Source organism: Schistocerca serialis, chromosome 7 (genome assembly GCF_023864345.2).
Source record: "Schistocerca serialis cubense isolate TAMUIC-IGC-003099 chromosome 7, iqSchSeri2.2, whole genome shotgun sequence".
In the NCBI taxonomy this organism is placed as follows: Eukaryota; Metazoa; Arthropoda; class Insecta; order Orthoptera; family Acrididae; genus Schistocerca; species Schistocerca serialis.
In genome coordinates this window covers 214,621,947-214,648,858 of record NC_064644.1, presented here as the reverse complement: position 1 = coordinate 214,648,858, position 26,912 = coordinate 214,621,947, and the positions used below count along the sequence as shown (strand labels likewise).

General features: G+C 39.6%; 1 protein-coding gene across 1 annotated transcript in view; it reads right to left on the bottom strand.

Annotated features, from left to right (window-relative positions):
• LOC126413339 (probable E3 ubiquitin-protein ligase HERC1) overlaps window positions 1–26,912 on the bottom strand; it is a 722,413-nt gene that overhangs the window by 426,427 nt on the left and 269,074 nt on the right. Inside the window, exons 24-28 of the mRNA XM_050083249.1 lie at window positions 25,492–25,675; window positions 19,432–19,783; window positions 15,696–15,822; window positions 14,168–14,332; window positions 1,931–2,066 (exon numbers count right to left, since the gene is read on the bottom strand). Coding sequence (XP_049939206.1) covers window positions 1,931–2,066; window positions 14,168–14,332; window positions 15,696–15,822; window positions 19,432–19,783; window positions 25,492–25,675 — 964 coding nt within the window. The remainder of the gene's footprint in view (window positions 1–1,930; window positions 2,067–14,167; window positions 14,333–15,695; window positions 15,823–19,431; window positions 19,784–25,491; window positions 25,676–26,912) is intronic.

Below are 26,912 nucleotides of genomic sequence, written 5' to 3'. Positions count from 1 at the left end.
CAAATGGCTGAATAGTAACCTATGCACCCGTCAGCAGAGCTGTTCAGGTATCATGTCACAAGCATGCGACTGTGCAGATGCAAATAGGTGCCTGCGACTGCAGTGTAGCTTACTGTGACCCACACGCCATGTATCAACACAGCTTGCAGCCCCCAAATATACATTTTATACGCAGGGCTGGACCCCACCATATTTGACCATTACACTTACAATATGCTTCACTGCCTAGACATGACCCCTGCAAGTTGTTTGTCGACTGAAAAGTCACTGAGCAATTTACTGCCTAACTTCCTACAGCCACAACAGCATATGGGGCTGCAAGCCACACTGATACATGCCGTGTGGGTCATAGTAAACAGCACTGCAGTCACAGGTATCTATTTACTTCCGCACCGTCAAATGTCCCTGTGACTAAGTGCCGGTACTCCTCCACTGACGGGTACTTAGATCACTGCTCAGCCTTCAATGCTCAGTTCATCTCTGGGCTCCAGACTGACTGCCAGCTGCCCTCAAGCCTAAGCTTCAAACCACAACACCCGCCTCTGCCATTATCAATCAGATGTACCTGCCTTCGCCAGGTTCACAGCCGCTGACCATATGTCAGCTGCTCTGGAAAGCCTCACTGCACTGGACCTGCAGCCTTCACCAGGATCACAGCTGCAGCCAACTGACAGCCATTCCAGAAGGCTCACTTCCTCAGCTAATTTCTACTACTAACAATTGTGGGCTTCCTCACAGTGCCCAACGGTAAGCATCATTGTACAAGGACATTCAGTTGTACTCATATGTGGACCTTTGTTCTCTAAAGCTGTAATGCGTTAATTTATGGTTAATAAAAGAAACAGTTGTTATTCCAACGTGCATATATCACCAATCGGCCAATCTGCATTCTTCTCTGCTGAGTGATTACACGTATTTTCCTGGAGGTATATTTCATTGTAACTGCTCTAACTTTTATACATGCTGATACTCCATCCTTTCATCTTTCTGCACTCCTATGTGCTCTATGTTTGTTCCATTGATACATAACGTTTCACAATATTTATCATGAATATGTTCAATGGAACAATAAGCAACTAAGGATTCAGACAGTTTTTAAGAGATCATTCAAGTGTAGGGGGAGAAACCATTGCCTATGGGTTTCTCTATTTTTCTTTCTCTTTTATTCTGGTGACTTCACTCTGCAAAGCCCTCTCAATATGATGACTGGAGTACCCATTCTTATGAAACACATCACATGGATATTTTAATTCTAAGGCATGGCTCTCACTGATAAGCTATATGATCTTCTGAGCTACGTCTTCAGGACAGCATTCTTTTGTGCTGAACGATTACATGCCATTTCTTACATGGAATAAAAGACTTTATTTCATTCTTTACATTTTTCACACAGCCTGAAATTACCCATTTTGTTCTTATACCAACAAGAGCTGGGTGCAATATGTAGAGAATGGCTGACATAGGAGACAGCTGGAAATGCTACAGCGAATCAGCAGCATAGATTTAAATTGCAGAGGCAAAATAAGTTAATGAGAAAAGTGCAGAGAACATCAAAGGGATGCTGCCTACATCAGTGACTCAACACAAGCCAAATGGCCTCTATCTCAAGAAGTGGGTTTTGCCAAAATTTTCCTCTAGTTTTGACCAGCACTATCTTCTGTAAGAATATGGGATTTCTTTAGACTCCTTATAAATATGGGGAAGGGGAGGATGTTGTTCAGAATGTATAACCTGGATGTAAAAATTATTATTAATATTACTGTTGTTAATATTATTTACTATTGCTCTACACAGAACAGAAATTTGCAGCTCTCTAGTGAAAACTTGTACAAATTACAACACAAAAACCTATGCTGAAGGACATATGAATTGAACATTACAGATTCTCTCTACAATTTCAATGTGATTTAGTTCAACATTTCAAACAAACCTGTAAGCACGATAAAGCCACATATCAGATGTAGTACGATGGCTGTAGTCCTTAATTGGATATCTGGCTACACCAACACATGTCCCTTCATTTCCTTTATTTTCCTTCACTATCAGGAACTTCCACTGGTAGCAACCTGTATCGAATAAATTTTGTTATGCTGATGAAATGCTGACTGTATCATGTAAGGGATGAGCACATCTATGGGCTCCTGGAAGAAATTGTTTAGTACAGCTTTCAATTTTTGTCACTCACTATGTTACTATCCAGCCCACATACGTACATAGACTCCCAAATTCAAGTGTAACTAATAATAATACTTTTTTTTATAGAAGTACATGGTGGTCATAGTTTATTTCAGTCACCTTAATGATTAGGAATGACCTATTTTAACTTTCTCAGTATATCCTCCGGACAGTTATTCATCCTCAGTTTTCAAAAGAGATGCATGTGAGTTTGGAAGGGCAAGCACTGTCAACAGCCTTTGAAATGATTTCAAGGTCATATGAGGAGGTATAATTAAAATTTCACAAGAGAAATAATTCGAAAAAATAAAAAGATAATGAAAACAAAACAGACAATTATATTGTGTAAACATTGCAATATGTAGATCACTAAGTAACTAACAAGAGAGGTAAAAGTTGTACTAGCACTCAAGGAGTTGTTTAACCATTATCATACTTCAAGAACTGATTGGGAAACACAGATAGTTGTATAATGTTCTTGTGGGTATGCTATTGGGGCGTTGCATCTTTTTGGCACAACATTTCGACGATGTAGCTTGTTAATGTCATCAAATGTTCCTTGTATGCACAATTGAAAGGTTGAATGAGAAAAACACACAACTGTATAATGTTCACAGAGTTATGTTGCTAGTCTGGTACATTTTCTTGGCACATAAATATTTCTACAACATAGCTGATTGTCATCATCAGATGCTCCCTGACATAACGGGATGGTAGAGGGATTTCTCTTTCCTTTATACATACTAATTACCTATTCCACTAACTTTTCCACAATTCTAGCTTCAGTGCTTCAAATTCTGTCTACTCCCAAGCATTCCTCATGTAAGCAGGGCATTCTGCCCATAGTCCAGTTCCACTGACAACGATGTTTGGGTGGTGAGTCAGTGGCAGATTTTCCAGTTTTTGCTTCAAATGGAACTTTCTAGTGCTCTTGTATTCACGACTATGTCACAACTTGTGAAACTATTGCTCTTTGATTGATTTTAAGGCTGGATCCCATAATTTGATCACATTATAGCCACTGTTTGTGTTGATAAGATATTCTTACAACTTAATGTCAATTATCTCCGTAATAATATTGTCCCAGAATCTTGGTATATACACTATATTCAGGGACAGCTGACTTGATTGGTTGTACTAGACGTGTCTAGCTTTCGTGCTTGCAGGATTGAGCCTCCCTCTTCTAGTTGTTTGGTCATTATGTGACATATCACACTGACACGGAATACTGTACATTCCGAGATTGTGGAAGCATAATTACTTTAATGATTATCAGTATACTGCTTGTCTCATTCAGTCAACATCCCACACATCTGAATATTTCTCAGATACTCAGCAGAGGGAATCATGCAGAAGGCACAATATTTTGACAAGATGACTTCTTGGCATCTTCAGGTGTTGCTGAGACTAACTGCTTTTTCCTGGGTACCATCTTTATATCCCCCCCCCCCCCCCCCCCCCAAACCAACCACCTGCAACCTTTAGCCATCAGTCAAACGGCTCAGGCGATGGATTTGCTGTGGTGGTGGGGGAAGTGTGGTGTTGGGGCACAATCCAGGGCATCAGATGCAGGTCTCTGCTGGTGTAGTGACTATGTGTCCTTGTCTTCTTCATCTGCCTTGCTAGGAGTGGCTTTCCACCTCGATTGCTACTGGGCTTTGTCCCTTGCTCAATCCTGAGTCCCAGCATTGCTTAATTGAAACCACCTCTATTTATAAGTTTGACAATAGCAAGATGTCTACAGCCTCTTTTAGATTATAATCCAAGAAGGAGGTGGACTTTTGCAACAACTTGGAGCCATTGTAATTCATGGTATGTCTGTGGGAGACACAGTGCTCAGCCACAGTTGACTTTGTTGACAGTTTGTTATCTGTGTGGCTCGTATATTCAGTGCCTCTCTCCTCTGTTGTCCAGATAGTCTGGCCCACATATATTTTTCCGTGATGGTAAGGGGTGTGGTAGACTCTGTTTCCAGAGTCCTGGGCCATCCTGGATTGATCCTAACAAAGCTTTCGTCTTGGCTGGTGGGCAGATCATACACTTGACATTATGTTTCAGGGTATTCCTCTGACATTTGCTGATGTGTTCCTGATGTATGGTATAGCAGATTGTAATTGGTGTTTGCTGTAACCATTCGAGTAAAGCACAGCTTTTACCTGGTGCAACTCAGCTGCTAGATTTTCAGGTCTGAGATTTTGTATGCTCTGTGCTAGTGTGCTTAGGACTCCTTCTTGTCGCATAGGGGTGCGAGGACGGGAGGTTTGCACATAGTAGGTGATGACGCCTCACAGAAAACTGTCAGTCATCAGAAATGCATCAAGATGGCAACACGTCAGCTTGCTGAAATATCGTGCCTTCTGGATGATGCTGATGCCACCCAGCTGAATTCCTGAGAAATATTCAAAAAGTTTCCTATGCTGGAAAAATCTAAAATCGCACATCAGATACCTTTACAAAGAGGAGATGACAGGAAAATGAAGAGGCTTGACAAGATTTGGAACATCCTCCTTTGTCTTTCTGCTGAGATGAAAAGGAAACCAAACCATATCACCTTTTGCAGATCAGAACTCCAGCTGCCAACCATGTTATGAAAGAGAGAGTCTGGCACTGGGGAGGAAGAAGATCCAATACACTCAATGCAGATTCGACAAGACCTCATGAAAACTCTTCATGCTCCACCTGTGAGTGGCATGAACACTCTCCCCTCACTAACAGGAGTCTATGATGCAGTTAGCTGTCTCAAGCCAACAGAACATGGCAGTAGGCCCCTTGCCGACAAGCTGCTAAATATGAATTGTGGCTAAACCACCACAAGAACAACCTCAGAGAATGTTAATCAAATGTACAGAGAAAATAATTATGATGCTACCTTATCTATAATGTGAAAGGGACTAAATTCCGCACTGACAGGGATGACCCTAGCAACAGCAGAATTTATCATCATGGTGAAATAGGTTGCTCATGCACATCCACGGGATGCTGCAGAGGAAATATAATGTGAAGCATGCCATACAGTTACTAGGGCCGCTCCACTGAAGCCCAAAATCTCAAAGGAAGAGATAAAAGCACTTAAGCAGCTCTGAGAATATTGTAACACAGTCATCCTCTCAGCAGACAACGAAAACTGTACAGCCCTGCTAACATGTCAAGTATACAAAGAAAAAATGTTTAACTTCCTAGAGGGCAATGCCTACAGGAGAACTGAAGACAATCCTACCAATCAAGTGTAGAAGAAGACCATCAAACTTCTCCCCCACACATTCCCAGATAAGATGATGGTGAACAGACTCGATCAATGAGCAGCTGCACCACCTAAGCTTTACCGACTGCTTAAAAGTCCACACGGAAGGAATGCCACTCTGCAATTGTTAGCAACAATGGCGCACCAACATTTGAATTAACGAAACACTTGACAGTGAAGCTCAGCTGCTTTGTGGGAAAATGCCAGCACTGTACGTGGAATTTGGTGCATTTCATCCAGCAACTTCACAGCCTCCAAATGGGCCAAGAAGACGTGACGGTGAATTTCAACAGGGTCTCTCTTTACAGGGTACCACAAGGAGACTCCCTAAGCCTCACAGGAAAAAAGTTTGGGCCAGTGCTAATAAAATTGAATTTGTACTTATGTCAACCTACTTTCTGTTTGAAAGGAATTATTACTAACAAACAGATGGGGTAGTGGGAGGGGGGGGGGGGCTGTTTGCTGTCACCAGTAGAGGCCAATATGTTTAAGGATGGACCTGAAGAAACAACCCTGGAGTCAGCAGTCTACAAGTCCTCGTGCTTTCTGTGACAACTAGAAGATGTGTTCGTACACTGGCTGCATGGATAACATCAGCTACAAGAATTACTCCAAAAACTGAATTCGCTACACCAGAAAATCAAATCCATGATGAAGATAAAAGATAAGAATCAACTTCCATTTCTGGAAGTGCTCATCAGGTGAAGACCAGATGGCACACTAGGACACAGTTTCTACTGTAAACCAACACATACCTGTATAAAGTTGTACTTGTATGCCTCAGTTGTCATGTACCTTGTATGCCTCAGGTGTCATGTTTCTTCACAACATGGAGGTGTCTTAAGCACACCAGTCCACAGAATACGTAAAATCTTAGAGAATTAAAATCTAGCAGCAGAACTGCAGCATCTACAGACCGTGTTCCACACAAACTGTGATGCAACCTATAAGTAAAATGTGCCTTAAGAAGCAACCAAGACCACAGTCAACTGAGAGTGAAGAGAAACCTGTTCTGACAGCAATTATCCCATACATGAGGAACACAACAGCAAAAATCGGAAGAATACTCCAGAAACATAATGTCAAGTGTGCGGAAACACACTAGCCAAGACAAAAACCTTATTGGAATCAGTCAAGGATGATCTAGGATGCTAGAAACCAGGAGTCTACTGCATCCCTTGTCAGTGTTGGAATATGTATGTACGCTACAACTATCCCACACCACACGAGATATGCAATGAGCATACATGCCTCACGGACAGTGAAGAGCCAACAAAATCTGCTATGACTGAGAGCTCCACCTCCCACGAACATGCCATGAATTGTGGTAGTGCCAAGATGTTGCAACAGTTCAACAACTTCTGGGATTGCATTCTTACAGAAGCAGCTGTAGAGATCAGGATACCCTGACAGACTAATACATAAAGGCAGTGGCTTTCATCCAACTAAGCAAGGCCTCTAACCCAGTCTTGAGCAAGGTCGAAGCACAGGGCAATCTACACTAACAATATGGCAATTAAATAAGCTGAAGATGCATAGTTGCCATGCCAGCAGATGGAAACCCACTTCCATCATGGCAACTGAAGAAGCCGAGGACACTAGCAGAGATCTGCATCCGGTGCAACTGAAAACCCTGGAAGGAGCGTCGACATCCTGCTTCCTCCACCACCATGACCACACCTGGCTAGCGGTAGGCTGCGAACAGAGGGGATATCTTGCCTTCCAGATGATGCCATCTGGATGAATACCCAAGAAACATTCAAAATTTTCTTTCACCATGAAAACCTTAAATCACACATGCCAACCATATGATGCATTCTTTTTAAGGATACTACTGGTTTTTCAAGATACTGATTCAGCTTAACAGAGGTTTGCACCCTTTTCTTGTGGTAACTCCATGCTGCAGCACTCTCTTAATCTGAGAGTTGAGTACCAATTCTTGTGGAAAATGTCCCATAAATATTTTAATTCAAAGGCAAAGCTCCTGCCACCTGATAAGCTATGTGCTCTGTGGGCCAAAGTCCTCAGGACAGCCTTTTTCCTTGCGGAGCGATGATAGCTCTTGACCTTGAAGTACAGGTCAGTGTGTATAGGCCTCATGTGTATGTTATTGTCTAGTGAACCATCTGACCTCAGCTCCACAATGATGTCTTAAGAATAGTAGGTTCCATCTTTCAAAAATTCCATCACAAGCCACATGTTGTGGTGACGTGACTTGAGGTGTTGTAAGAAGATGTTAACCAGCTCCATATGACCCTACAACAAATATGTCATCAACAAAGACAAGAAGAAATGGCTACATTTATATGTGGATGATTTATTGGAACTGTTCCTTGCACAGGTTCACAACCATTGTGTGACACAAATGACCCATGGCTACACCCTCGGTTTGTTCACAATACTACCCGTTATAGAGGAAATATGTCAAGATCAATATGTGCTTGAACAGGCCTATCATGGCAGAAGCAGACAGAATGGATCTTCTTAATGGCATATGGTGAATAAGGATCCTACATCAAAACTGACAATGCTGTCAGCATCTGTGATCTGTCGTTCCTGCATATATTTGATGAAGTATGGTGAGTTCTGTGCGTAATGACAGCTCTTTATGACAAGTGGTCTCAGCACGGTCTCGAAAAATTTGCAAGTTGAGCACCAATGTTGTTTACTATGGGGCATAGTGGGACCCTTTCCTTATCCAATTTTTATAATCTATGGGGCCATGGTGGTACCGGTACCCAAGTATGAAAGCTTTTTATCGTCTTTTTTTGGTAGGCCTGAGACTTCTTGTATGCTCTGTTGGTCAGGCCACTTTCCAGAAATCATTATGAAATGTCATCCAATTTGAAGACCACTTCCTCATAATTTTGACACTACATGATGGCTGTGGAACTGTCTTTGTCAGGACCCATGAGCATAATGCTGCCAGTTTTCTGCAGTTTATAGAGTGCTGCCATTTCCTCTCTTGAAAGGTTGGGTTTAGGTCATTTTGCCTTGGTCAGTTTATGGAATGTCTCACAATGAACCACTTCTGCTGTACTTCTGTATGTTTCTGTCCAGTACTTTCATTGCGAAGTTAACTAATTCCCTACTTCCCAGATATAAATACTGCCAGAAAAATGCAAAACATCAAGGACTTTGTTCAGTGCCACAAGGGAATAATATATTCACACTAAGGGGTAGTAATGTGAGTAATTTATTTGTCATGGTCATCAAAAATGAGATGGCGCTCAAGAGGACTGTCTGTGCACTCTCTGTGTTGACTCTGCAGGCAGTAATTGTGCTGAGTTTAGAGGTGAACAATGTATGGAACACTGATTTGATGGTACAACCACACACACTCACAAGTATTTACTCCTGTTGAACATCTTCAGCCATTTGAATGTGGTCATATTGTGGGTCTGCAGGAAGCTGGATGGACATATCGATGGATTGGTTTAAATGTTAGGCATAATGTGTAGGCAGTGTCTCAATGCTTTCAACAGTGGTCTGCAGACCAGATTCTGGATGTCCGTGTAGTACCAATGCATGCCGAGATCGACAAAATGTGTGAGCAGTAGAGGCCAACTCAACATAATACAGCAATGCAATCTGGACACTTGTTGGACCTGCTGTGCCATCAGGGACTACTGGGAACCACCTGCTTGCAAGAGGACTGAGAAAATGTGTAAATCTGGCCATGATACACTGATGCTAGGACACCACCAAGTGTGGCTGTGGTGGCGAACCTATTTGTGAAACATTTTGAAGAAGAAGCCCTACAGTTATTCACATATAAAACTGCCCTTTCCTCCAGAGATGTTGGTGGCAAATTTGTCATTTTCCCAAAGGATATGGAGAAACTTAATGAGTTAATGCAACACCTCAACTGACATCATGACAATATCTTGTTTATGATGGAGTTAGAGACAGATGAATAGCTACCATTCTTAGATGTCTTTGAAGCCATGGTTAGGTGCTTCACTTGGACACACAATATACTGAAAAACTACACACACTGACGGAGATTTGCACAATGTAGAGTACAATATACATAAATAATACTGAACATGATATAGATCTAGGTTTCATTTTTCATAGTTAATCTTTCAATTATTATACGCTACAGTTTAAAATTGTACCCGTGATCTAGGGGCAGAGTCTTTGATTAGTAATCAAAACATACTCAGTCCCCGGTTCGAAACCCACTGCTGCTTAAATTTTGATTAATAATAAGCATTGGCGGCCGAAGACTTACGACATAAAAAGTCATTCTCATACTGCCAAAAGGCATGTCAAAGAGGGCGCAAAAGTGGACAGAGGTCCAGGGCACTCCCTTGCCCTTGGTGTGGGAAACTGCCTCTAAAGGCAGAAGAATCAGCAATGATCAATGGCATGAGGATGCAGAAGGCAATGGAAACCACTGCATTAAAGACATGTAACACATATCCATATGACATGGGCCTGTAATTGATAAAGTGTCATGATGATCTCTCCATTGGCAAAAGATTCTGGAATAGTGACCTCCCCCCCCCCCCCCCCCCCCAATCCCCCAAATTCAGATCTCAGGGAGGGGCTGCCAAGGTGGAGGTGACCATGTGAAAAGGACTAAATGAACAACAAAAGGATAACATTCTATGAATCGGGGCATGGAGTGTTAGAAGCCTGAATGTGGTAAGGGCAGCTAGAATATCTGAAAATGGAAATGCAAAGGGCCAATCTAGATATGGTAGGGTTCAGTGAAGTGAAATAGAAAGACAACAAGGATTTCTGGCCAGATAAGTATAAGGTAATATCAACAGAAGCAAAAAATGGTATAACGGGAGAAGGATTCATTATGAACAGGAAGGTAGGGCAGAGAGTGTATTACTGTGAACAGTTCAGTGAAAGGATTGTTCTTATAAAAATTGAAACAAACAGATACCGACAACGATAGTTCAGGTATACATGCCGAAATCAAAAGCTGAAGATGAAAAGATAGAGAAGGTATATGAGGATATTGAAAAGGTAATACAGTATGTAAATGGAGATGAAAATCTAATAGTCACGGGGGACTGAAATGCAGTTGTAGGGGAAGGAATAGAACAAAAGATTACAGGAGAATACGGACTTGGGACAAGGAATGAAATAGGAGATAGACTAATTGAGTTCTGTAATATACTTCAGCTAGTAATAGCAAATACTCTATTCAAGAATCACAAGAGGAGGAGGTATACTTGGAAAAGGCTGGGTGGTACAGAAAGATTTCAGTTAGATTACATCACGGTCAGACAGAGATTTCAAAATCAGATACTGGATTGTCAGGCATACCCCCTGGAGCAGATAAAGACTCAGATCACAATATGGTAGTGATGAAAAGCAGGCTGAAGTTTAAGACATTAATCAAGAAGAATTAATATGCAAAGAAGTTGGATACAGAAGGACTGAGGGATGATAAGACACGCTTGAAGTTCTCTAAGGCTATAGATACAGCAATAAGGAATAGCCAGTACGCAGTACATTTATAAAAAGGGGCATCACAAAAGTTGGAAAGAAAAACATACGTACAAAGAAGGTAACTGCAAAGAAACCATGGGTAACAGAAGAAATACCTCAGCTGACCGATGAAACAACAAAGTACAAAAATGTTCTGGGAAACTCAGGAATACAGAAGTACAAGTCACTGAGGAATGAAATAAATAGGAATTGAAGGAAAGCTAAGATGAAATGGCTGCAAGAAAAATGCGAAGAAATCGAAAAAGAAATGATTGTTGGATGGACAGACTCAGCATACAGAGAAGTCAAAACAATCTTCAGTGACATTAAAAGCAGGTGTGGTAACAATACGAGTGCAACAGGAATTCCACTGTTAAAGGCAGAGGAGAGAGTGGATACGTGGAAAGAATACATTGAAAGCCTCTATGATGAAAAAGATTTGTCTGATGTGATAGAAGAAGAAACAGGAGTCAGTTTAGAGGAGATAGGAGATCCAGTAATAGAATCAGAATTTAAGAAAGCTTTGGAGGACTTAAGATCAAATAAGGTACAAGGGATAGATAACATTCCATCAGATTTTCTAACACCATTTGGGGAAGTGGCATCTAAATAATTATTCATGTTGGTGTGTAGAATGTATGAGTCTGGCGACATACCATCTGACTTTTCGAAAAGTATCATTCATGCAATTACGAAGACTGCAAGAGCTGACAAGTGGGAGAATTATTGCACAATCAGCTCATGCATCAAAATTGCTGACAATAATAACACACAGAAGAATGGAACAGTAGAATGGAACAGAAAGTTGAGAGTGTGCTAGTGAGCATCAGTTTGGCTTTAGAAAAGGTAAAGGCATGAGAGAGGCAATTCTGCATTACAGTTGATAATGGAAGCAAGACTAAAGAAAAATCAAGACACATTCATAGGATTTGTCGACCTGAAAAAAGCATTCAATGATGTAAAATGGCACAAGATGTTCAAAATTCTGACAAAAATAGGGGTAATCTATAGGGAGATATGGGTAATATACAATATGTATATGCATCAAGAGGGAATAATAAGAGTGGACAACCAAGTACGAAGTGCTGGGATTAAAAAGGGTGTAAGACAAGGATGTAGTCTGTCGCCCCTACTGTTCAATCTGTACATCGAAGAAGCAATTTTGGAAATAAGAAAGGTTCAAGCATGGAATTAAAATTCAAGATGATACGATTCACTCATGACGTTACTGTCCTCAGTGAAAGTAAAGAAGAATTACATGATCTGCTGAATGGAATGAACAACCTAATGAGTAGAGAATATGGATTGAGAGTAAATCGAAGAAAGACAAAAGTAATGAGAAGTAGCAGAAACAAGAACAACGAGAACTTAACATCAAGATTAGTGGTTACGAAGTAGATGAAATTAAGGAATTCTACTACCTAGGCAGCAAAACAACCAATGATGGACAGAGCAAGGAGGCCATCAAAAGCAGACTAGTACTGGCAAAAATTGCATTCCTGGCCAAGAGAAGTCTACTAGTATCAAACATAGGCCTTAATTTGAGGAAGAAATTTCTGAGAATGAATGTCTCGAGTACAGCATTATATGGTAGTGAAACATGGGCTGTGGGAAAACCAGAACAGAAGAGAATCAAAGCATTTGAAATGTGGTGCTACAGCCGAATGTTGAAAATTAGGTGGACTGATAAGGTAAGGAATGAGGAAGTTCTGTGCAGAATCTGATAAGGAGAAGGGACAGGATGATAGGACATCTGTTAAAACATGAGGGAATGACTTCAATGGTCACAAGACTGATGTGGGGGGGGGGGGAGGTGAAAAAAGCTGTGTGGTACCTCTTAATATCATGTCAGCACTATTTTTTTTCCAGTCCACTACAGCAACTCAGCATGGCATGGACTCAACAAGTTGTTAGAAGTCCCCTGCAGGAATACTGAGCCATGCTGCCTCTAATGCCATCCACAACTGCGGAAGTGTTGCCAGTGTGGCATGTTGAGCATGAACTGAGCTCTCAATTATGTCTCATAAATGTTTCACAGGATTCATGTTGGACGATCTGGGTGGCCATATCATTTGCTCAAACTGTCCAGAATGTTCTTCAAACCAATCATGAATAATTGTGGCCCGTCTACAATTCCATCGGTATTTAGGAATATGAAGTCCACAAATGGCTGCAAATGGTCTCCAAGTAGCCAAACATAACTGTTTCCAGTCAGTGATCGGTTCAGCTGGACTAGGGGACCCAGTCCATTCCACATGAACATAGCCCACACCATTATGGAGCCACCACCGTCTTGCACAGTGCCTTGTTGACAACTTGGGTCCACGGTTTTGTGGGGTCTGCGCCACACTTGAGCTCTAGCATCAGTTCTTACCAACTGAAACTGGGACTCATCTGACCTGGCCACATTTTTCCAGTTGTCTATGACCTAACTGATGTCACAAGCCCAGGAGAGTCACTGCAGGTGATGTTACGCTGTTAACAACGGCACTCGCATCAGGCTTCTGCCGCCATAGCCCATTAACTCCACATTTCACCATAAGCCTAACAGATCTGTTCATCATGTGTCCCACATGATTTCCAGAGTTATTTCACACAGAGTTGTTTTTCTGTTAGCACTGACAACTACACACAAACACTGCTGCTCTAGGTCGTTACAAGAAGGCCGTTAACCAATGTGTTATCGGTGGTGAGAGGTAATGCCTGAACTGCAATATTCTCAGCACACTCTTGACACTGTGGATCTCAGAATATTGAATTCCCTAATGATTTCCAAATTTGAGTATTCCGTGCATCTAGCTCAAACTATCATTCCGTGTTCATAGTCTGTTAATTCCCGTCTTGCAGCCTTAATCACATTGAAAACCTTTTTACGTGAGTACAAATGTCAGCTATGCCAATGATATGCCCTTTCGTACCTTGCGTATGCAGTACTACTGCCATTTGTACATGTACATATCGTTATCCCGTGAATTTTGTCCTTTTATCTTCTCAGTGTCTTGCTTCACAGCACTGCAATAGTGCTATTCAATTATATTCATTTTTCAGTAATTTTCCTTTTTATTGTACTCATCCTACAAATCAAATACTCATGTAAGTCAAATAGTAATAAGAATATGTAAAACTTTATTGTTGACATCAAATAATTAACATAATTTTAGCTTGTTTGAGATTGCAACTGCTTTTTGAGTCATTATAGCCTGTGATGTTGTCTTCAGCATTGGAAGACAAAACATTGGGCAGGACCATGGTCTAATGTCCATAAAACAAAATTCGTCAAAAAGAGCTCAGTGTTACCTGATGTTATAGCAGTGTCTCCTAAACCATAACCTCTTCCACCAGGTGCATGAACTAAAGTCTGTCTGCCTTCAACAGTACAACAAAAGCATTTCTCAGGATCAAATCCAACTTCTTCAACAGGAATGTTCCCATCACTTGGATCAGCTTCTTGCCACGAATTTCCTGTAAAATACCACAAATCATACATATGATTGTTAAGTTCAAAATGTGACAAAATGGAAGGAGATAAAGATCCTACATAATTTTATTTTAAGAATTCCAGGAAGCTGTTATTATCACACAGATGTTTAAACAAAATTACATCTAAAATATGGTAATCACTTAAATGTTTACCCTAGACAAATGTGTTTCCAAAGTTTCATTACTCTACATTAATTAGTTTTGTGGTGTTGTGATTTTGTTTTCCCATCAGCATATTTGCATACTAACCAATGCAGCACTGTCACACATGAATTTAATATTCACTCTTCAACACACACTCAACTGCTGATCTAAGAAGATACCCTTATTCTTAATAAACTTTAATTTTCATTTCTATATGCTTCAAATATCTTGCACAGTACCCCATAGTATGGCCATGTAACTTTCCAAGAATATCAGAACAGTCAGTTCTTTCTTTCTGACTGAAATCATTTTATACATTCATGGTCGAACTAGGTCATTCAATTCCTCCAGTAGCTCACCAACTTTTCCAGAGAAAATTTATTTAGAATTATGCAAATATTACTGCACTTTCTTGAAGTGGAATTCTGTGCTGCCAACGGTTCACTTCTACTTTCAGTCTACATTTAACCAATTAACAAGGACAAATACTCATCAGCTCTCTCTTTTGCAAGAAAACTTTATTCCCTAAATCCTTAAATTTCTCTGCAGAGAAATTTGTCATAACATGTTAATTATCACATCAAACTGTTAGCACCTAAATAATTTTCAAAGACCTTCAGATCAACTTGTGTCACTGTATCTACATCTCACTTTTGCTATTCACATAACATATCAAGAAATTATTTACTTCAATTATAAAGCAAGGCAAATTGCAAAACTTATCTTTAATTTTTGAATATGTAAAGCTTAAGTACAAAACACACATGCATTCTATCTTGTACACTGATGTTCCTTTGAAAGGTTACTAAGGTTTTTCTATTGCTACTGCCCTACATAGTCTGTTAGTTTTCTTAATTCTATTCAAACAAAATCAAAATTTTTAACTTAATCAGTTAAGAATGCCCTTAATAGTTTCTTAACACTTTAAATGTACCCCATGAACAGTTACACGTCTTGAGTGTCACTATGTCAAAATTATGCAACTTAACATTTAATTAAATTTAAAAAATCAATGCATTTAATTTTATCATTTTTAGTCATTAATACTGTTATTGACATAGTCTCCCTGGGACTAACATTAATATATTCATGATGATGATGATGATGTGATGATGATGCTGATGATTAAACTCTAAGGATGTGGACTAAATTACTTACAGAAGTACCACAACATACTACTTTTTATGTAATTTATGCTAACCTTGAGTTTTTAGTTGAAACAATTTCTTTTGAAGTTGCCTCTGTTTTTCTAAGGCCTGCCGCTCTGCTACAGTCTGTGGGTAGCTCCACATGTTTGATGATAACTGACTGAACAGTTCACGTACCACCTGACACACAAGCAAAAGCAACGAGGCATAGAGATCAACACTTCATAATTTTCTTTATTCGTGCGAATAAACATACAAAACAATAGGCACAATTGAATAGAAATTTTGTTGTTAACTGTAGCAACTATTATTAACACTGTTACTTCAAATTTACATTGACAATAAGAGGATACAAGCTTGTGCACTCTGTCAAATAACATACAACATAAGGTGATAGCAGACTTTTGTGATACTTTGTTGAAAAGAAGTCTCTGTGCAATAGCTGCCAAGAGATTAAGATTTTGGTGAGATGATGTACAAATAGATCCCACTATGCCCATTGTGTCACTGGACAGGCTTATGCTGTACCAAACTTAGACCATGCAGAGGCATCATGTGGAAACATGGAAATAAATGTTAGTATATCTCATAAACATGGCAGGGCATAATACTAGCCAGTGAGATAACTAATAAAAATCATGTTGCAACATTCACAGAATTGTAGGCTGATATTTTAACTGAAACAACTATCTTCAGACTTCAGCATATACAACAAAAATATATATAATTAATGAAATGTTCTATAAATTCACAAAAGAATATCAGTAATCATACAAACAATAGTTGTACAAAGTTGATGTACTAACAGTAACACACTTTGCTGAAAGTTTAATTAGTAGGACAACAACCAAAATGACAAAAATAGGTGTCATATTATACTTGTATCAGTTACAGATGTCTCTTGCAAACCTGTTGCTGGACAAATTCTGCAGGGCTTCTCATATTATAAGTTCTAATGTAAGTAAAAGTATTAAATACTAGAATCACCATTGCAGACAATTCATCAACTCACTGGGAAAATATGGAATTAAGTGAAAATTTGTTCATATAGATGAATTTTTACATCAAAGATATCTGGCCTCCAAAAAGAAAAAAATTCCACAATGATCAGTTGTTCAGCATGAAACATCACTTGCAAAGGCATTGTGGGAAGAATGGAATTAAGTAATGTAGTCAAGACAAACAAAAGGGACGGAAAGGAAACACAATATATATCAAGAAAATGGAGCAACAACCACTGTTTATTACATATTTAAACTTAGAACATAAGTGAGTAAAAGGTACATGACTAACAAAACCCAATTAATAGCAACATCACACTCAACCATACTTCTGTTGTGAGCAATGTGAACAGTAATTGCTGCATCAGTTTTAGATCCTCAGCAGCTGCCCCTCTTTCACACATCTCTCCATGCCATAATCCTACAAGACAATGTCCAACAAAATGTTGTTTGAGATGTGTGATAAAAAACACTTTGCTTTTTTGACCTGCTTATTTATCTGAAATATAGTCCATCAAACATATCTGGAAGATGACTGGTCGGCTAATGGTTCATCCTGATAGCTCAGCTTTGTAGACCCAGACATCACACCAATTCTGATATCCTGCCTCAATTGTACAAGACTGTGACTGCATCATCTGGGGTTTTTGCTTCCTATGGAATATTCAAAGTCAGATAGCATGTTATGCTGTTTAATCTTTACTATTTGTGCCTTCTAATGTACCATAAGCATGACATAAACCTCATTTCAGTTACATGGAATCTCACTGGTGTTGCAGCTTTAACCAACATTATAGAGTGCATACACACTGATGAGCAACTTAATAAGACATGAACCTTTCACAGTGTGAAGTATCCCTTTTCAACCTGATGGTGGTTCTAACTCATTGTTGCATTCAATCCACAAAATAATGGAAGCGTTGGGAAGCTATACTAGTCAATGATAACACATATTAGTACACAATAAGATTAAGGCTAGGTGTCCTCATGGGCAAGGAAGGTGTGTTCGTATGTTTGGAGCTATTTTGCACTATATGAAATCACTGGAGAACTATACATTGATGGTTTGAATGCAAAGTGAGTGCACAGGATACATCCTGTATTATACATAGAACATTCTTAAACACACTCTCTCTCTCTCTCTCTCTCTCTCTCTCTCTCTCTCTCTCTCTGTTCACTGCACTGATGTTTGAGTTCTTCCTTCTCATATTGTTAAAACGGTCACACTAAATATATCAAATAGGAAATTAAATTTTTAAAATCACCAGGTGCCAGAGTAGTTAGCTAGTAGACCAGGAGACCAAATTTCTAGTACTACTGTCAAAAACACTTCAAGTAGAAAATAGTAATCCAGCTTTTGGAACCTCATGTTTGTTCTTCAGGAAGGAAAGAGGGATGTGTTTGGAAAAGTAGCCTACACCACATGGGCTATTCGAATGACTCCACCTGGTACTATTGATACTAGTTTCCCTGAACTTTTGAGAGGGCCTTGTTCCAACATATACTCACACTTAATGTCCATTAAAAGACAATAATTCTCCTTTCTTATTTTTTTATTGTTATTCTTCTTGTCATATTTACTCAGTTACTTACTGTATTACTTTTTACTTTTATAGTTTTGAAACCCCCCTCCATCCTTCATCACTCTTTAGTTTTTGTCATATCTCTATTTCCACTTTCCTCCTATTTTCATTCACACTATTCACTTCATTTCTCTTTACTCTTCCTTTAAATTTGTCTTTACTTCTCACTCTGTGGATCTATCATCTTTGGACTGAAGCTGGTACAGTGCTTACCAAAGTACTGTCTTTGACTTCCTAATCTCTTCGACACCTCCGCCTTCATCACTGCATCACCACATCTACACAACTATCCCTTATTCCTTCTTCAGGAAGGAACTAACAGTTCCACAGAGTATGACAGTAGCTATCACATGTGTTTAGAATTTTACCTCCTGAAGGTTTGTTTTGGCCAGAAATTCTGTATTATTGCAATTTCAAAGAAAGAATGTAAATTTTTCCAACGATCATCTACTACATTCCTGTATAAAAATAACAACTTACAAGAACAATTTTGTGCTTGAATAACATATGCTTCATATTTTTCTATTATATGCAGAGCACAACCTGAGTCTTGGCAAGAACAAAGGGCCCAGAACTGACATGATATTCTTTAACAGATCGCCTCCATAACTGAATGGTTAGCATTGTCACTTTTGGTGTACAACAATCCACGTTTGATTCCTGGCACCTCTCCAGACTTTTTCTGAGGTAGGATGATATAGATCGGAATCCACTCAGCCTTGTCAAGCCAAATGAAGAATTCTTGAATAAGCAAGCAGTGGCATCATCAGGATTCATCTATTGGCAAAAACGGCTGCTGGAAGGACTGGAAATTTGCTGATCACTTACCCCCACCACACATGGCTACTTGCATTGTCTGGTCGGCAGCAGTCTGCCACTCAGAACTTGCCTAAAGCCTAATACTTGAATGGCGATAGTGGGATACTTTAATAACCTGACATTAAAATCTAGTTTCTCTTGTACATGAGCTTAGTGGTTTACCTCTACACCACATTGCTGAATATTTTAGCTCTACTGCAGATCTTTCATAACCAGATTAAGCAATACATCGCCCTGCTACTTCTCCTTTCTTTCACATTACCTCATAATCAATAAAAAATTTAATAACGAACAACAAAGGACACATACTGATCACTCTACAACCTCAAGCATCAGAAGGAAAAGAACTAACATTATTTATAATGTTGAAACAAACACACTGTTACCTGCTCTTTGTATTCTGACCCATGTATATGAGCATCCTGGGTAGGAAGAACAGCTTCAAGTAAAGCAAGTGCAAGAAGGCGCGGACGAAGCTGACCCATACACCGCTGACCACCTGCTGCTTCCAACAAAGATGATATCCAGCGGGGAGCAGCTAGGAGGCTACGTAATGGCAATGTGCCACAAATGTGTCTTGCAAGCACAAGGAAGTCACCAAGAGCTCGTTCCACTGCTGCTCCCATACCATTCCCTGCACCATCATCGTCACATGCCTGCAGCAAAGTCGTCAGTTGTCCATGCAAGGCATCCACAACAGCAGAAAGTGTTTCTGGACGAAGGGACCAGGCGTGGACTCTATGTGAGAGAAAAAGTAGAAAATATTTATCACTCTTCCCAGCAATCTCTACCAAAATGCCAAACATTTTAATTGGACCTTTTTCCATTGACTACTTTGCTTTTATGTTAATCTCTTTCTCTGATTTTATTTGTAAAACTTTACACAGATATAAGAGACTGTAAAGGATTCAAATTAAAGTAAATGCCTGTAATTGACTGTCAAGTAATGATCTGTGGGAAAGTGAGAAGAGAAATTTGGCTAGGAATTAGTAACCAATGCTGGAATATTAATTTTCTGACACAAACATTTTGTCTTGCTCTAATGTGCCAGCTTAACTATTAAAAATCTACTTTAGTAACAGGATATTATCATTAAACAATGGAAATTTCAGGTTGGAATATCAACAATGTAGGAAAAAATACATTGCTTCTTACTGTAAAGATGAAACATTAAGTTGTAGACAGGCACAATTAAAAGACATTTACATGTGACCTTTCACTCATAGCCTCTGTCAGAAAAAAGAAGAGAAACACTCACCATTTATGCACACCTCACACACACGTGACCGTGAATTCCAACAGCTCAGACCAGAATGCCAATGTTAATCTCTTTCTTTAATTTTATTTGTAAAGCTTTATATAGATATAAGAGACTGCAAAGGATTCAGATTAAAGCAATTGTTTATAACCGACTGTCAAGTAATTATCTGTGAGAAAGCGAGAAGAGGAATTTGGCTATGAATTAATAACCAATACTGAAGTATTTGTTTTATGACACAAACATTTCGTCTTGCTCTAATGTGCTACCTTAATTGGCATTCTGGTCTGAGCTGCCTGAGTTGGTGGTCAAGTGTGCATGAGGTGTGCTTGCTTGTGTGTCTGTTTCTTTCTCTGGCGAAGGCTGTGGACAAAAGCTTATGTGTAAGTATCTTTTAATTGCACCAATCTGTAGCTTAACATGTCATCTTTATGGCAAGAAGTAACCTATCTTTTCCTACATTGTAGGCCCTACCATTAGGTGTGCCAGGCGTTCAATTCACAGCTTCATGGCTCTTTGGGAAGACATCTTGTTTATAACAACATAAGATGATAACAAAACCATGCACAAAACACACACACACACACACACACACTTATATCATGCACACTGAATGAACTTTGGGGCATCTGCAAATACACCTGGTATTATCATTTCTTTTTAAAGCAGTTGTCATTCACATTCAAAAAAGTTTGCATCTCTGTATTTAAATGTGATGACTACCATATGTACAGTTGCACGTCTATTCACCAAACATAGGAATTCTGTACATAAAGAAATATACATTTGTCTGTCATATACCTTTTATTACAAAATACTTGTAAACCAAAACCACTGTAAAAGAATATAATGGTAATATTGAACACACAATATGTTGCCATTTTGTTTCTTTCCTGACGCAGTAACATTTAAATGTTAACAAAGAAAGAGTGCAGAATGTCACTCAAATTATTCTAATATGAAGAAAGATTGGAAAGTAATGCACAATAATTTTATTACAGAAAAATTTTATAAGTAACAAAATAAAAAAAATCACAAATTAATTTACATCTTTTACCTACTTTTCTACATAGTTACCAATTTTCTCAACACATCTCTCCCTTTGTGATACCAGTTTCAATATGTCCTGTTCATAGGAGTCTGTTCGGTTGTAGTATGGCCGTGTGCGGACTGCTGATTTCACTTCTGCATATGTTGCAAAGTGTTGACCGGCCAGGAATTTCTTCAAAGAACTAAACAGATGAAAGTCCAATGGTGCATTGTCTGGACTGTATGGTGGATGCTAGAGCACCTCCCACCCAAATTTGGCAATTTTCTAATTAACAGGAGAAGCAATATGGGGGCGAGCACTGTCATGAAGAAGTTTGACAAGGTCAGCATTAATGTTGTGGCGTTTGTTATAAAGGGCATGACACAACTTAACCAAAGTTTTAATGTAAGCTGTAGGATTCACATGTCCTGTGTTCAGCAAAGTCCACCAGTAACACACTATGTATATTCCAGAACAATGTCACAAGCTCTTTCCTAGCAGATCGAGTCACTTTGAACTTTTTTCATAAGCAGTTTGTTACCACGGCACAGAGCCCGCTTGGTTTCGGGCGTGAAGTGATAACCCCACAACTCATCACCAGTGATGATTCATTTCAAAAAGTCATGTCCTTTTCCAGCATGGTGCATTAAGTGGTCCAAGCTTGTCATCATTCTCTTGCCCTTATGGCTGTTTGTCAGGTTCTTAGGCATCCGGCAAGCACCAACATTATGAAATTTCAATGTGTCATGAGCAATATTATATACTGCACCATAGGAAACATTGCTCTGCTGTGATAAGGTTTGCTATTGCACACACCTGTCATTCAAAATTGCTGCCTCGATGGCTCTAACTTTCGGCAGGGTTGCAGCTGTTACTGGTTGCCTGGAGCATGGAAAATCACAAAGGTTCCACAATTTATACCACTTGGAGACACTGCCACAGTCCAAAAGGCCATCCCCATACATGCCAAGCATGTCCCTGTCAATTTCAGTCAGGTACTGTCCTTTGGCCTAAAAATATCGAACTACACTTCACTGCTCTTCACAAGTTGATGACAATAATACAAACAGAATGTTTCTTTTGTAGTTCAGGCTTCTATCAATAGAAGTGCACATAAAAACAAAATATCCTCAACAGCACAAACTTCAAACTATATCATCATGAAATTTCAACATTTTAGCTGCAATACCAGGGGAGAAAAAAAACTATTGTGCCTTGCTTTCTGATCCTCTCTTATATTTTCTTAATATCCTGAAATTAATAAATGATGAATGAACAACATAAACAGATCATCTTCTTCAGAGAATGCAATTCACAAAGTGGACAGGTTGTACACAGATGTTACTATTGTGTACATGAACTGTCAATTGAGAAGTAAACATTTAGTGCAGTTGTTGTTGTTGTTGTTGTTATTGTTGTAGTCTTCAGTCCTGAGACTGGTTTGATGCAGCTCTCTGTGCTACTCTATCCTGTGCAAGCTTCTTCATCTCCCAGTACCTACTGCAACCTACATCCTTCTGAATCTGCTTGGTGTATTCATCTCTTGGTCTCCCTCTACGATTTTTACCCTCCACGCTGCCCTCCAATACTAAATTGGTGATCCCTTGATGCCTCAAAACATGTCCTACCAACCGATCCCTTCTTCTAGTCAAGTTGCGCCACAAACTTCTCTTCTCCCCAATCCTATTCAATACCTCCTCACTAGTTATGTGATCAACCCATCTAATCTTCAGCATTCTTCTGTAGCACCACATTTCGAAAGCTTCTATTCTCTTCTTGTCTAAACTATTTATTGTCCATGTTTCAATTCCATACATGGCTACACCCCATACAAATACTTTCAGGAATGACTTCCTGACACTTAAATTTATACTCGATGTTAACAAATTTCTCTTCTTCAGAAACGCTTTCCTTGCCATTGCCAGTCTACATTTTATATCCTCTCTACTTCGACCACCATCAGTTATTTTGTATATATGGTTCTCGGGCAAGACGTCTGATGTCATAGTGAAATCTCCACAATATTTCGTCAGCACAACTGGCCGACATCTTCAGGTGCGACGAACACACTGCTAAGGCAGGACCAGGGCCCCCTATTTATGCCAGTTTCAGGCAGGAAGTGCACATGCGTGGAGGCGCCAAATTCCATGGCCAATAGCGACGATATCAACAGATAGCTGGAAGGACAGTAACGCCACCTACAGGATGAAGAACCAAATACTTCGGCACACGCGCGGAGGCTGCCGCCGCTGTTCTGCACTGCCATCGGCCGTCCCAGCGACCTCTGTCAGAAGCCGCAAGCAAAACTGTGCGTCCACGTTGTCAACAGAATGTTTATGTTGCTGGCGAATCGTCGTCCGTCTTATGACCAATAGTATTCCTGTCTGCTCGAAGCGACTTCAATATGGCCAGTGCTGGATCCCATGCTGTACTAAGCTGAAAGCCCGTATCTCTGTTTACAAGATTCGTCGAGCTACGTATTTCCACTGCTTCCTTAATAACACTGTCCCAGTACGAATTTGTCGATGTGAGAATTTTTGTATGTTGCTAATTCATAGAATGGCCTGTACTGAGACAATGGTCGGCCACTGCAGACTTTTCTGGTTGCTCCAGACGAGTGTAGCTTCGGCGTTCAGTGCATCTCTGTTCTACAGTGCGACAAGTTTGTCCGATGTACGACATGCCGCAGCTACAAGGAATCTCGTACACACCGGGTCTTCTTAGGCCAAGACTGTCCTCAGATGAGCCCAAGAGAGCTCTGAGTTTTGCCGGCAGACAAAAAACACATTTAACTTTATGCCTCTTCAATAATCTTCCTATTTTTGAAGAGACACCGCCGATGTATGGCAAGATGACCATTCCTCTTTGTTCTTCACCTTCTTCCACTTCCTCATGTTGGGTAACCCGCTTTGGTTGTAAGGCACGGCGAATCTCCCGTTTGGAGTATCCATTTTGTTGGAAAATGGTACGCAGATGGAGTAGCTCATTGGATAAGTTGTCTCAGTCTGATATGTCTCGTGCTCTGTGGACCAATGTCCTCAGTACGCCACTTCGTTGTGAAGGATGGTGACAGCTGGTGGCCTGTAAGTATAAGTCCGTGTGCATTGGTTTACGGTACACTGCGTGACCTAATGTGCCATCTTCTTTTCTCCGTACCAACACGTCCAGGAATCGAAGTTCGTCGTTTTTCTCCATCGTTAACTTGATGTTGGGATGAAGCGAGTTAAGATGCTCAAGAAAAAAAGTTTATGATGGAGATGGAGAAAAATCTACAGTTCATAACCAATAGATTGTGGTCAGAGTCCACATCTGTCCCTGGAAATGTCTTACAATTTAAAACCTGGTTCCTAAATCTCTGTCTTACCATTATGTAATCTATCTGAAACCTGTCAGTATCTCCAGGCTTCTTCCATGTATACCACCTTCTTTTATGATTCTTGAACCAAGTGTTAGCTTTGATTAAGTTGTGCTCTGTGCAAAATTCTACCAGGCGGCTTCCTCTTTCATTTCTTACCCCAATCCATATTCACCTACTACATTTCCATCTCTCCCTTTTCCTACTACCGAATTCCAGTCACCCACGACTATTAAATTTTCGTCTCCCTTCACTATCTGAATAATTTCTTTTATTTCATCAAACATTTCTTCAATTTCTTCGTCATTGGCAGAGCTAGTTTGCATATAAACTTGTACTACTGTAGTAGGTGTGGGCTTCGTGTCTATCTTGGCCACAATAAGGTGTTCACTATGCTGTTTGTAGTAGCTTACCCACACTCCTATTTTTTTATTCATTATTAAACCAACTCCTGCATTACCCCTATTTGATTTTGTATTTATAACCCTGTATTCACCTGACCAAAAGTCTTGTTCCTCCCGCCACCAAACTTCACTAATTCCCACTATATCTAACTTTGACCTATCCATTTCCCTTTTTAAATTTTCTAACCTACCTGCCCGATTAAGGGATCTGACATTCCACGCTCCGACCCGTAGATCGCCAGTTTTCTTTCTCCTGATAACGACGTCCTCCTGAGTAGTCCCCGCAGTAGCTGAATAATATATGCCCATGTCCTAAAATTACTTGTTGAAATTATTTAGCCAATGGACCTAGAAAGATTAGCCTACTTGATGAGATGAAAGAGGTGACTGAATTCTTACCCACTGGACATAGAAAGAATATGCAGCAAATTTGTTGCAGCTGTGCTAAGAGTTGCTGCATCTCCAGGTTTTGGAACACACAGCTTTGTCAGCAAAGGCAGCAAGCCATCATCAACAGCATGTTCTATGTCAGCGGGTTCATATCGCATACTCAGAGCAAATACTGTCAACACCTGGTTTTCCACTGCAAAAATATACAAATATAAATATTAAATGCAGAATAACACAACAAAGTTGGAATGAATTTCAGTGTACTAGAAATAAGCATTTCTAAAGATAACAGTACTAAGGTGGTATCGTTAAATCAAAATTTCCTAACTTACCACTTTTGTGGAACCTGTACCCCCAAGATTCATATATGAAAATATCATAGCCATAAACTTATCATATAAGAGGTAACTTATGACATTAAGATGCAGTGATAAATGAAAAAACTTCAACTGAAAAAGGCATACATTTTCATTTGGTAAAACTAACCCTTCTAACTGTGAATGGCATAGATTTATTTGGAATGTAAAGAAACAGGGGACACTGTGTGCACTTTCTTTTCTTACACCTATGAACAACAGAGTTCTGTGTCCTGTATCCCCTATCCTTCAAATGTATATACAATCTACCTGAACATTTGTGGCCCATTTTAGACTTCAAACTAATAACTGTCTTCTGAAAAAGCTCTTCTTCTCACGCGCACACTGCAAACAGCTTTCTCATCCCTAAATGACTACAAAGAGTGTTTATATGAAATACAAAAAAGGTAGTTACAGCCAGTCATCTGTAAAATATTTCTTTATTTTTATGAACATGTTTTGAGTGTCCACACTTAACTTCCAATGAGACATACAAAAATTTACATATTCATTTTATAGGTTACCAAAGATGACAAAAGAAATCACCAAGAACCTGCAATATGACTATTTATTTATGAGTAGCTTCAACAGTGTCATCATAATCTGGTTGACATAGCCATGTCATACTAGCCTGCCATGATGTGCAATTGTTATCATGTACAATGAAACATTAAGCTTGTATAAAGCTTCTGTAAACGTATCTGTCTACACTCACAATATTCTGAAGTTGATGAACATTACAATATGTATGTGTATTATAATTTAATCAAGATACAGTTGAATGCTGCACTGTAAATAACAGTGTATACTCTGTTTGACATCACACAACAATTATCATGTGGCCATGGCCAAGCAGTTACAGCAAATAAACTAAATACATCATTGCATTAATTCATTACTTTTACATCCATGTAGTTATAGAGATGTGCAATATGCAACCAATAGCTACATCTACACTCTGCAAACCACCATGAGGTGCATGGCAGACTGTATGTCCCATTGTACCAGTTTTAAGGTTTCTTCCTGTTCTACTCACATATGGAGTGCAGGAAGAATGGTTGTTTGAATGCCTTT